The sequence below is a fragment of the Stenella coeruleoalba genome, assembly GCF_951394435.1.
Source record: "Stenella coeruleoalba genome assembly, chromosome: X".
Taxonomy (NCBI): Eukaryota; Metazoa; Chordata; class Mammalia; order Artiodactyla; family Delphinidae; genus Stenella; species Stenella coeruleoalba.
The window spans coordinates 53,411,102-53,424,568 of NC_137152.1; the positions used below are offsets into that span (position 1 = coordinate 53,411,102).

A 13,467-nucleotide genomic window follows, 5' to 3' on the forward strand; every position below is an offset into this window, starting at 1 on the left:
AGCACCCAGCTTGATCCATGCCAGGCCTTGCCAGAGGGTGGGGCCCGATGGCAGATGGACAAGCACCATATCAGCCCCACGTTTGTCAGAGATTCAACTCAAGCCAAAGAGGGATGTGCTGAGGCTGTTTGCCATGTACTTCTCGATCTGCAAGATGAGCACCACTTCCTAGCCACCGGCCCTGGGCCTAAGAACAGCCTCTGAAACACTGGGGATTCAGCAGGACAAACAGAAAATGGGACAGAAGGTGTAAGAAGGAGAGGCTGGCTGATGGGGACGAAGGGGAGGAGGAGGGGGGCGGAGCCTGCAGAGGCTGGGGGTGGGTCACACGCACCTGGTCCGGCCAGATCCCTGTGACTCCTCCCAGGTTCTCTGAACACACCCCCTGCCCTGAGCCTACCTTGGGGAACTCATTCATCCTGTCAGCAAACGCTGCTGAACACTTCTGAGCCCAACACTGAGTGCCAGGACTATGGAAATGAGTCAGACACAGAGAGCTCCTGACCGCGAGGACTCATGGGGATGGGATGCAGAGAGGGAAGGAGCTAGGGGGTATCATAAAATATTGTTTTCAGGAACTGGCATGTGAACAGGGCTTCTTAGAAAATTGATAGAATTGACAGGGCTGGTAGGGACATTTCAGGTCAGAGGTCCAGACACAAATGTAGAAGGACCTAGCTGGAACAGAGGGCTGAGAGAAGGTCATGCCTTAGAGCCAGGAAAAGCCTTATGATGGCTCAGCTGTAGTGCCAGCTGTGGGGACCACCTCAGGAAGCTGAGGTGCTCTCTCGCAAGATGAAGTGGTTTCTACTCCAAATCAGTGGCCAAAATGGGAGGCTATTTATTCTGCAGCCAGGAAACATGTCCAGAAATCAAGACGTCCAGTGTGATGGGTGGCACCTTCCATGGATACATCAAATAACCTACCCTCAAACATGACTGCTTTGTGTGTCCCCAAGGCCTGCTGTTCTAGAACCATGGCAGGAGGTGCCAATAATGGGTCCACTGCACTGTAAACAGAAATCACCTGACCCTTGGTCATTGGGGATATCTCATATGACTAGGAAAACAGGCACAAAAGTGGGCTATGGTGTTGGCAAGTGTGCCATTGGGGTTCTTAGTTACAAACAACAGAAACCTACTTTAGTTAATTTAAGCAGAAGAGTTTTATTGGAAAGCAATGGCGGAGCTTGGGGAATTGTCAGAGAGGATAGAGAGTCAGAAACTGGCAAGAACAAGGGAACCAGGCAGACAAGGACACGGTCACATCCCACCCCCTGGGCCGCCACCACCTTCAGCACCAAAGCAGCGCAGGAGCAAATGCTTCAAGACCCCCGCTCCTCTGATTTCCTACCTCCAGACAGGCATAAGTGTCTGATGTGCTGAGACTGAGGTCTCAGTTCAGGCTGCTTGGGCCCTGGGCCTGGGTCTCAGTCCTTGTTGGTGTCCCTAGTCAGGAGAGCCTCACCTCTGGCACAACCCTCCAGAGCAATAGGCTTCTCAGACGGGCCCTGGGGAGGGGTCCCTTTACGTGGATGTACTAATGCTGACCCTAAGGGAAATCGGGGCTGCCACTCCACAAGGAGCAGGGAGGAAGACGACCAGGACCCAAGGGGGTTCCTAACACATCTCCTTGTGTGGTACCAGTTAGGGCACAGCAAAGGTTAATGTTAGGCCAACCACCACACCGCTACCCAACAAGGGCCCTCCAAGGTCGCAGACTTCTAAGACACCATGACAGCTGAGGTGCTGGCTGAAGGCCAAGGGGGGACACAGAATGGCTGTGGGGGACGAAGTTATAAATAGCAGCTTGACCAGTTGCAGGAAAAAAAGACTGTGGCTTCCACCACATATTTCCACGCTTGCAACGAGAGAAAAATTATTTTTTATCAATTGGAAACTATTTTGACTTATTTTGTTAACATTCACGAAAATACACTGACATTATAAAAAAAAATCAAGCAGACTATTTCGGGTGAAAAAAATCAAAAGCCCCCTTCCTTACTCTTTTCTTGGAAGCCCCTGTCCCTCCCCAAAGGTAACCACTGCCATCACTTAGGTATGTAGCCTTCCAGACACTTCTATGCATTTGCATATATAGTTTGGTTTTGTAAGGTTTTATTTTACATCAAGATTGTACATATTGCTCTACAATATGCTTTTTTTACTTAACATTATGTCTTGGAGATCTTTCCATATCAGTACATACAGTTTTTAACTGTTGCACGGTATTAATTCTATACAACCGATGTATCTAAGTTGCGCTCAGGGACACGTACCATTTTACATTTTGAAAGCAAGCTACTTCCCAAACTGCCCCCTGAAAAGGCTGCTATCATTTACATTCACACCCACAGCACGAGTGCTCCCATTTCTTCTCTTTGTAGCCCAAACTAGATATTATCACGAAGAAAAACTATTGCTTTCTGATGGACACAATCGGTTTCATTGTCGTGTTAATTTACACGGCACCGATTGCCAGTGAGGTTGATCATTAGCAATAGCCAAGCTGTTGGAGCTGAAAACAGCTCTCCAACTGCTGGGAGGAGCATCAATTAGTACAATCACTTTGGAGAGCAGTTTGGCAATATCTAGTTAGAATGAAGATGCTCTAAACCTAAGATGCCCAAATTTCACCTCCGTATACTCATCCCTAGGGAAATTCACACGTGTGCACAAAGGAACATCTTTAAAGTATGTTTATTGCTGCAAAATACTGGGAAGAACCTAAATGTCCACCAATGGGAGAACAGATAAATAACTTGTGGTAATTCGTACAATGGAATATTTAGTATACAGCCGTTAGAAGGCATGTATCAAAATGGCTAAATCTCAAAAGCAATGTTGAGTGAAAAAAAGCAAGTTGCAAAATGATACATACATTCTAGCAATTACGTCCATTTAAAAAACAAACACTCTATATTGGTTATGGAGATACACACACACATATACATACATATGTACACAAATACATACACACACACACACACACACACACACACACACACACATCTAAAAATGTAGACGAGAAGTAAACAATTTCCTGGGTAGTGCTTACCTCTGTGGAGGAAGGTAAATATGACGGGTGAAGAACTTCACCTGTGCCTGCAAGTGTAAATTTATTGGAGAGAGAGAGCGAGATCTGAAGCTAATATGGCTAAATGTTCAAACCTGTTCACTTTGTGTGAGTGGGTACCTCTGTTTTTCGTAGCACTTGTCTGGCATATATTTTTCTGTTCCTTTTGTGTCACTGTGTTAATGTATGCAATCAGCATACTGCTTTTTTTTTTTTTTACCCACTTCCTCTGAGACTTACTTTTTTCTAAAAGGGGATTTTAACTCCTTCACCCCTACACTCCAATTGGATGTATTCCTACCATCATTATTTTTACTATGCTTTCTCACTGTTTCTTTCCTTCTCATAGACTGACAGAGTATCCTCTACTCAACCTTTGCCCCTTTAGTAGCCTGACAACCATACGCTCTACCCCTACTTAGAAAGAATTACCCTTACTTTTGCTGTTGTTGGAGTCAGCATTTCCAGTGAAACTAAAGTTTTTCTCCTAGTGGGAACACCAAAAAACCCTATTTGGGATGCAAATGCAAGAGATCAATTATAAAGTCACTTAGTACCACCGTTTTAGACAAAACCAAACAATTCCACTATACCATGTAAAACCAAAAGGAGAATTTTAATAAGCTTTTACGGCACTGCAATTACAGGAACATTAACCCATAACATGCAACAGAAATGATGATGCCCTTTGGACAAGTTTAACAGATAAACTTGACATTACAATCAACAGCAACATATTCTACTGAAAAAAACAAATGCAACTTATTTCATCGTTCAGGTTAGAAAATTTATGTTTTTACTGCAATCTCAAGTAGCATTTAGAAAGTTTAGTTTTCCCTTTCTAACCTCTAAAACACAGGATGATTTTTTTTTCAATGCAATCGTACACAACCGTTTTCACACTGGAAATAATCACAAGGAATCGACAGGTGGAGATTAATCGACTGATTGACTTCACTTCAATGGTTAATTTGGAGAGGGCTCCTGCAGTATGGTGGATTTCAGATGGGGAAAATCATCAGACCAGGAGTAAAGAGCCTTGGTCTTAAAGCGGGGGAGGGAACATGCAGCGGCACACGGGGCAAGTGCCTGACTTCTGAAGCCAGATGGACACACAGGGCTTGTGGAAATAGTGGTGGCACGGCAGCTCCGTTGCCACCTCCCCCTTCACATATTCACTGCAACAGATGGGGCAACACATCTCCTGCCCCACCGCGCTGTGATCTTCCGTGACCAGGATCTCGGGAAGAGCGTCGATGCTCTCCTTGCTGGCTGGTGGATTGGCCACCTCCACGTCCACCGCGAGAGACTCCAAGTGCGCCAGGGCAGTTTCCATTGCCTGGGCCAGGCGTTCTTCAAGTGCCATGTACGTGAGGAACTGAGGATCCACGTAGGAAATGGCTTCAGCCACCCCCAACCCATCTGCAAACCCATCGAAGAGGCTCCAATCCACCTCGAGGTCTTCACTGACACTGGAGTCATCTTCAAGGTTGTTGTTGCCGTCCAGCATGAAGACGCTGGGCTGCAGAAACTCCTGACCGGAATCATTATCCCCCTCACTGCTGTTCTCGTTTTCATTGTATTGGAGCCAAGGAACTTCTCCTTCTTCGGTAGTTGCCCGTTCCTCTTCCTGGAGAGATGGCCCTCGAACTTCTTCAAGTTCATTGCCGCCACTGCTGCCAGCACTGGCACCAGCACTGGGGCTGGCACTGGCACTGGCATTCACTCTGGCTTGCTCGGCTTCATGCTCTTCTTTTCCTGGCAGGGTCTCCCAGCTCTCGCCACTGGACGACAGATTTTGCTCCCGACCTCGATACTTGCGACGCAGAGCCACAGTCCACTCTTTGTCACTGTCAGAGTCTTCTTCGAAGTATTTGTAGTACTCGTCACTGTACGTCCAGAAGTCAGGGTCGGCCATGGTTCGTCGCCGTCTCGGCACCTTTTCCGGCTTCACTTGGTCACTCCTGGCTTCCCTTTTGTCTTCGGGGTACTTCGGCTCAGGGTAGCCACCTGAACTCTCGCCTCTGCCTCTTCTTGCCAGGCCATCCGAGTGGCCTTCATCAGCGCTGGCAGTCTCCCTCCACCTGGAAGTACTGTGTGGCATATCATCATCATCATCAGTATCAAAAAATATTTTTGGTTTCACGCAGTTGGGACTTGCCAGATTTCTGATTTTGGGCCTCACCACCGGCTCCTCTGCACTCTTTGGGGTGTTTTCCCCACCACCACAAATACTCACAGGAGCCCTGCTGGGACACGCAGGTAAATTCTGCTCCCGTCTCTCCCTCTCCAGGCTGTTGCCATTGGTGACCACCTTGCCTTCAGCAGAAGATGGCTGAGGGGCCATGCTATTTGGCTGCAGGAACTCAGCTCTGCTAGCAGAGCCCCGTGCTGTAGCGGCTGGGTCTAACTTGTCAAGCTCCTCTCTCACATCACGGTTAAAACTAGAGAACTGTGGGGGCACCCCAGCCAGAGACCTCGCCCCCTTCTCTGGGTCATACAGCTTATCATCTTTAAACTTGCCAGTTTTCCCTCTCACTGGCACTCGCTCAACAGGCCCAGCCCCCTCCTCCTCACTATCATCTGCCCCGAAACAGTCAACATGTCCATAAGCCATTCCTCTTCTGCTCCCCGAAGCCCTGTACTCTCTGGGCGGGTACCTGGAGTAGTCCTCATTATCAACATTCAGGCTGGTTCCCGAGCTCTCGCTGTCGTCCCAACTACGACGGGTGGTGGAAAATGGTGATCGGCTCCTCTTGGTGGTTTGACTGGGGGCTGATCTGTGCATTGGGACTTCGGATGACGTCTTTCTCTGGCCGGAAATCCTTTCCTGCTGGCTCGTGGATGGCCTGAAACTGACATAAGCATGCCTTCTTCCATACCTCCTGCCTGTATTGGACTGATACCCTCCTGCTGGCTTGGGCCATACAGGCTTGCTAGATTCCTGACCCATTTGCTCTGACTTAGGAGGGTTTCCAGTACATCTGGGGCTTGAGTGGAAAGGCTCCTGCTCCCTGCGCACGCTTTGGAGATGGGAAGGTCAAATCAGTTCGGAATAAAGGAGCAGGGAGATTTATTTTCACTTCAGCAGACAGGTTACAGAAAGAATAAGGGGGCTTTAAAATTAGTTTCACTTTCTTCTATGGCCTGGAGTAGCATTCCAGTGACTGTCAGGTGTAGACCTGGAACACATTTTTAATGTTGGCAAAATAATTACAAAACTGGGTTTGTAGGAAAGCCAGACTCAGGGGAGAATCCGACAGAAGACGGGGGAGGGGTGACTGGATGCTGGGAAGATAGGTGAAGCACTGGGATTGTGCCAACATGGGAAGAGGAAAGACGGCTGTGGGTTTTTTTTTTATGGGGTATCTGCATTTTTCTGAGTCCTGTATACATACAGGAGCAATGCAAATTGGAATAGGGGTGGAAAATATAGATCACCATCACTGTGTATGCGAGAGTGTCTACGTGTCTGTCAGGAGGAGAGGGGCAGGTGGAAGGGGGACCAGGCAGGTGGAAGGGGGACCAGCACTCATGAAGTGGAGAGACTCCTGTATTTGTAGGGGGAAAGGGCAGGTGACAGTGGCACTGGGAAGAGGCATGAGTGTCAGGCAGAATGAGACCCATTCTGGATGTGGGTATGAAAATGACAGGCATGGATGGGGTGGCTTCAGGGGAGAGGAGCATGTGTACGTACGATAGACAGAACGTGCATGTGGTTCCGATGTGTGATGGCTGGAACTCTAGGGAGGAATGCCTGTGTTTATGTGCCTGTGGCAAGCCAGGAAGGGTACAGTGGCACTGAACAGGGGGTGTCCTTGAGTTTGTGTGCGTGTGTTCATCAAAATGGGAGGCAACAATGGAGAAGGGTCAGTGTGAGCAAATGCATCGATATGGGGACAGCACTGGAGACGGATGTGCGTATGGCAGGCGGGCAGGCGGGTGGGCACCAGCAATCAAAGAATGTCTCTATGCATGGATGTGGCGAGCAGGAAGAGGGGGATGTCCCTGGAGAAGGATTTATGTGAGTGTGTGTGCATGGCAGGGACCAGCGAAGGAGGCTGTCTAGGCACATAGGTAGCAGACAGGGAGCACCTGAGAGGGGTATGTAAAAGAGCGTGTGGGTGTGTATGCATGTAAGTGGCATAGGAAAGAGGAGCCAGCAATCTGTGTAAGTGGCAGGCAGGGGGTAAGGCGGCCCACAGGGTGTGTGTGTGTGTGTGTGTGTGTGTGTGTGTGTGTGTGTGTGTGTGTGTGTGTGTGTGTAGTGTGTGTGCTCACCAGAGCAAGAAGAGGCAGAGGGAGGAGGGGGATGCTTCTGGAGGTGTGTATGTGGTAGGAGGTGAGAGGCAGGGAAAAGCACTGGAGAGTGTGAGGCTGTGTGTGTGTGTGTGTGTGTGTGTGTGAGTCTGTCTCTGTCTCTCTCAGGGGAAGGCACTGGAGAGTGTGACAGTGTGTGAGAGGGTGTGTGTGCATGTCTGTCCAAGCATGTGTGGGGGAGGGGGACACGAAGGAACCTTGAGTATGGGGGGGCGGCGGTAAGGCAGCTGCAATGGAAGGTTTTTGTGCATGCGTGTGAGCGCGCGCGCATGTGCGTGTATGTGTGTATGTGCGGGCATGTGCGTGTATGTGTCCCTGCGCGCGCACGCGAGACACGGGGATGGGAGGGGGTCCGCAATGTCATAATGAGACGGGGAAACGTTTATAGGCTCAAACGGTAGATCCAAACCGATGTGGCAGGCAAGGGGGAAAAAAGAAAGAAAAGGGCGTGTGGGGTTATAGTTTTTCCCTGGGAATGATTTATTTTTCTGACAATTCTTTTCCTGGTAACAATATATTTGCCTAAAAATCTTCACCATTTACCATTCATCAAAACAACTTCAAAATGGGGAAAGAAAGGCCACGGATCGCTCCACTGAGGGGCCAAGAAGGGAGGCAGGAGGAGAGGGGAGGACAGGCGGAGAGGGCCGCGACCACCACTCCCCTCTCGAATAGCGATTCAAGCCACCCGAGCTGGGACCGAGCCACACGTAAGGGGCCGGGGGATGAAGGATGGAGCCCTAAATCGGGCCGGTGGAGGGCACAGGCCTCCCTCTGCGGTCAGGTCCCGCGTCCGCCCCACCCCTTCCCGAGGGGCGAGCCCGAAAATCTGTTCGTTAGAGCCCCCACCCCCCACTCCACATCCTCACGCCGGTGCCCGGCCACTCGCCCCACGCCCGGCCACTCGCCCCACCGCCACGTCTGGAGGGAATCGAGGAAATAAACAGCCTTTCACTCACCCAGTCGCGACCCCCGCACGCTCTCGGAAAGAGAAGATCCCTCGGACCTCCGACCGCCACAACCACCAGAGCCGCTGCTCCCGGGGTTCCAGCTCCTCCCCCTCCAGACAGCGGCGGGACGGGCGCGACTGCGGCGGCGGAAGTGATTGTAGCGTCGCGGCGGCCCGCCCCCTTGATGTGGCGGGGGCGGCAGCTGCTCTCGACAAATCAGGGTGGGCTCGAAAACATTATTTCATTTGAAATGATGAAATCGTCAAGGATACAGAAAAGGACAGCGAAAAATGTAACCAACAGCCAGCTTTAACAAATGTTAAACATTTAGTCATTTGCCCTTCTGTTCTGGGCTTTGGGTGGTTGTTGTTGTTTGAAATAAAATGAAATCCGCAAATTCTTTCTGATTCATTCTGATGTGAAAGTAATGATATTAATATATCCTATCTTATGTTCTATGTTATGATCTGTAGTGGAAGTATCACGGTACTTAGGGTTGCAGTCAGCTGAATTTTGTCTAACCTGGTGGTTGAAGCAAATTGAACTGTTTACAGTAGAATTTGTTGCTGTTAATCACAAAATCGAGGTTCTCTGTCCAAAAGAAATGATCAATCATTGCAGCACAGCATGGGTTCACATTTTCGTAATTGCATTGCTCTTCAAAATATTATAGCTATGCCTTTTGGATTTATACAATTTTACTGAACTCCGAAATCTTTTTTTTTAATTGCACTTTACATATATCTCTAATATTTGCGTCAAATGTAAAGACTGCCTATGTTCACAACAGTAGCAAAGCTTTGTTCTTTACTGGGAATAAAATGCATAATAGAAGAGCAAGAAATTTTAGAAGTAACAACAAAATAGAAATAGGATGTATAACTTTCAAACCGTTGAAGAAATAATATAGAGAACAAAGAGAAAAAAATCTAACAAAAGGCAGAAATGGGATGGGAGGCAACAAGAAAGTATGTTTAAAAAGGGGGGAGCAGAAATAAATCCAAACATGTCAGGATGTATTATGGGTTAACATCTCCCATTAAAAATAAAAAAGCAAACTCTCATTTTAGTTTTAGCATTTAGTTTTTAGAAATCCAGTTATAATTCAAAAAGGTCATGTACCAAAATGATCATTGCAACTCTGTTTACAATAGCCAGGACATGGAAGCAGCCTAAGTGTCCATCAACAGATGAATGGATAAAGAAGATGTGGCACATACATACAATGGAATATTACTCAGCCATATAAAGGAACAAAACTGAGTTATTTGTGGTGAGGTGAACGGACCTAGATTCTGTCATACAGAGTGAAGTATGTCAGAAAGAGAAAAACAAATACCATATGCTAACACATATATATGGAATCTAAGGAAAAATAGGTCATGAAGAACATAGAGGCAAGACGGGAATAACACAGACCTACTAGAGCATGGACTTGAGGATATGGGGAGGGGGAAGGGTAAGCTGCGACAAAGTGAGAGAATGGCATGGACATATATACACTACCAAACGTAAAATAGATAGCTAGTGGGAAGCAGCTGCGCATAGCACAGGGAGATCAGCTCGGTGCTTTGTGACCACCTAGAGGGTTGGGATAGGGAAGGTGGGAGGGAGGGAGACGCAAGAGGGAAGAGATATGGGAACATATGTATATGTATAACTGATTCACTTTGTTATAAAGCAGAAACTAACACACCATTGTAAAGCAATTATACTCCAATAAAGATGTTAAAAAATAGAAATCCAGTTATATGCTGTTTATATGCTTCACCTAAACCAGAAATAGGAATAGAATATATATGCCAGTTAAATACCAGCAGAAAGGAAGGAAAGAAAGAAGAAGGAAGGGAGAGGAGGAAAGATGGAAGGAGGGGAAGGAAGGAATTTTAGAAAGAAAGAAAAAAGATAAAGAAAGAGACATGTAGCAACGTTAATATCAGAAAAATCAAGAACTCAAAGTAAAAAGCATTAAAGAAAACAAATCAGGTTGTTTCATTCACCGAGAAGATATAGTCACTGAAATTTATATGCCAAACAAAGTAATTTCAAAATATATGAGGCAAATATTGTTAGAATTATAGAAATCAGAAAGGCTGCAATTATAGTAGAAGACTTAACCACACTTGTTTTGGTATAGATAGAGCAAATAGATTGCAAAATAAACAAGGATATAGAGAGATTCCACAACCCAATTAATAAGCCTCATCTAATGTATATGTATTTTTGTACTCAAGAAATAATGTATTTTTTATTTAAAATATTTCAAACATACAGAAGAGTACAGAGAATTAAACGTACTTTTGCCCACATGTACTTGTCACACAGACCAAGCACATTTTTTCTTCAGATCCTCAGATTCTTCTGTTTTTGAAACAAAATATTACAGTTGAAGCTCTCACTTTATCCTATTTATCTTACTTCTTTTTCCCAAAAAAGCACCATTTAGAAGTTTCTTTCTTGTGCATGTTTTTTTCTTTTTTCTACACACACACACACATATATATATATATATATATATATATGTAACCAATATACATTATTGTTTTATGTATTTTACATTATGTGAATGGTATAATAAATATAGCCTTTTGAAACTTAAATCTTCAGTTAATATTATTTTTTGTTAGTGATTTGATACATTTATATCTAGGTCATACATTTTAACTACTGAATATGATTGTATCTATTTTCTAATATGATATTACTATAATATATCATTGTACGGACTTCTGTTGCATGAATTATCCAATTTCTTTATCTCTTTGCCTGCTGATGGACTTGAGTTGTTCCCGTTTTGTGCAATTATAAGTGAAGATTTAATGAACATCCTGGGGCATGTCTCCTTGTGCCCATATTGAAAAGTTTCTCTGGGGCAGACCTTCCCAGCTGAGTAATGGGGGTTCTAATATATTGATTCCCTTAGCCCTCCAGAAAGATGGGCCTGGCTTCACGCAGCTGCTGCCCTGGGGGCTGTTCCCTTTGGCTAAGAGCAGGCTATCTGTTCATCCCAGTGAGCTGGTACACATATTAGCATTTTAAACATATGCTATGATGTGAAAAAGATTAGAAAAAACTGCTCTAGTGTATATATTTTGAAGTAGAATTTCTGGGTCAAAGAGTATGTAGTAGTTAACTATTGTTGTATAAAAAATTGCCTCAAAACTTAGCAGTTTAAGACAACCGACATTTATTATATCACAGTTTCACAGGTCAGGAATCTATACCTGGGTTAGCTGGGGTGTCTCTGGCTCAAAGTCTCTCATGAATTTGCACTCAGGCTGTCATCCGGGGCTGCAGTCTCATATGCAGGCAAAATTGGGGTAGGAGGTCCACATCCAACCTCTTTTACACGGTTGTTGGTAGGCCTCAGAAGATTCACTGCCAAGCTCACTCATGTGGTTGCTCTCTGGCTTCAATTCCTTGTCATGCGGGCCTAACCATAGGCTTCCTGAGTCTCCTCACAACCTGGCAGCTGGTGAGAGGGAGAGCCAGAGAGCACCTAAGATGGAAGACATCGTTCTTTTATGACTTAAACTCAGAAGTGACATCCCAACACTTTTGCCATATCCTATTTATCAGAAGTAAGCCATAGAATTTGTCCATCTAAGTTATCAAATTTGTAGGCATGGAAATGCTCATAATGTCTTTATTATCTTTTTAATGTCCACAGGATCAGTGGTGATGGCTCCTCCATTTCTGATATTAGTTTTGTCTACTCTCCTTTATTCTTGGTCAGCCTAGCTAGAGATCTACCAATCTTACTGATCTTTTCAAAGAATCAGCTTTTTGTTTCATTGATATTCTCTATTGCTCTATTGTTTCCAATTTCATTTATTTCTGCTCTTTTATTATTTCTTTTCTTCTGCTTACTTTGGATATAATGTGCTCTTCTTTTTGTAGTTTCCTAAGGTGGAAGCTTAGATTATTGATTTTAGATCTTTTTCCTTTTCTAATATATGCATTCAATATTATAAGTTTCCCTCTAAGCACTGCTTTTAATGTATCCCACAAATTTTGATAAGTTCTGGTTTCATTTTATTTCAAAATTTTAAAAAATTTCTCTTGAGATTTCTTCAGAACCCACGTGTTGTTTAGAAGTACGTTGTTTAATCTTCAAATATTTTGAGATTCCAGCTATCTCTCTGTTATTGATTTCTAATTTAATTCTGCTGTGGTCTGAGAACACACTTTGTACGATGTCTAGACTTTTAAATTTGTTGTCTTTTAAATTTGTTAAGGTGTGTTTTATCACCCAGGATGTGGTCTATCTTCGTGAATGTTCCATGTGAGCTTGAGAAGAATGTGTATTCTGCTGTTGTTGGATGAAGTAGTCTATAAATGTCAATTAGATCCAGGTGATTGACGATGCAATTCGGTTCAACTATGTCCTTACTGATTTTCTGCCTGCTGGTTCCGTCAATTACTGATAGAGGGGTGTTGAAGTCTTCAACTATAATAGTGGATTCATCTATTTTTCCTTGTGGTCCTACCAGTTTTTGCCTCACGTATTTTGATGCTCTGTTGTCAGGCACATACACATTAAGGATTGTTATGTCTTTTTGGCAAATTGACCCCTTTTATCATTATGTAATATCCGTATTTATACCTGATAACTTTCCATGTCCTGAGATCTGCTTTGTCTGGAATTAACATAGCTACTCCAGTGTTCTTCTTATTAATGTTAGCATGTATATCTTTCTCTTTAATTTACATTTAATCTGTGTCTTTATGTTTAAAATAGGTTTCTTGCAGACAACATATAGTTGGGCCTTTTTAAAAAAATACATTCTGATAGTCTCTGCCTTTTAATTGGTATAGTTAGACCACTCACATTTAAAGTGATTGTTGAAATAGTTGGATTAATATATACACGTTTGTAACTGTTTCCTATTCATTGCCTTTGTTCTTTGTTTCTCTCTTGTTTGTGGGGAGAGTCTTCCATTCTTTTTCTGCCTTCTCTGACTTCTAATTGAGCATTTTATATGATTCTATTTTCTCTCTTCTCTTAGAATTTCAACCATATTTCTTATGTTTACATTTTTTAATGGTTGCCCTGGAGTTGGCAGTATATGTTTACAACTGATCCAAGCCCACTTTCAAATGACACTATACTACTCCATG

The 13,467-nt window shown here is 44.6% G+C and overlaps 1 protein-coding gene across 3 annotated transcripts; it reads right to left on the reverse strand.

The window, feature by feature from the left end:
* Positions 1–2,110: 2,110 nt before the first annotated feature.
* PJA1 (praja ring finger ubiquitin ligase 1) lies at positions 2,111–8,505 on the reverse strand. 3 transcript variants are annotated; one of them, XM_079910587.1, is made up of 2 exons: positions 8,356–8,505; positions 2,111–5,931 (listed from the first exon to the last, which is right to left on the reverse strand). In XM_079910587.1, the coding sequence occupies exon 2, from the start codon at positions 5,862–5,864 to the stop codon at positions 4,122–4,124; it is 1,743 nt and encodes a 580-aa protein (XP_079766713.1). In that variant the 5' UTR covers positions 5,865–5,931; positions 8,356–8,505; the 3' UTR covers positions 2,111–4,121. The 3 variants fall into 3 exon arrangements, with proteins under 3 accessions (XP_079766713.1, XP_079766712.1, XP_079766714.1); XM_079910586.1 differs by having other exon boundaries at positions 2,111–5,925; positions 8,356–8,484; XM_079910588.1 differs by lacking the exon at positions 8,356–8,505 and having other exon boundaries at positions 2,111–5,169; positions 5,737–6,216.
* Between the last annotated feature and the right edge of the window lie 4,962 nt (positions 8,506–13,467).

Excerpts from the sequence above, each read along its gene's own strand:
- PJA1 (XM_079910587.1), bottom strand. The coding sequence starts at position 5,864 with ATGCACAGATCAGCCCCCAGTCAAACCACCAAGAGGAGCCGATCACCA.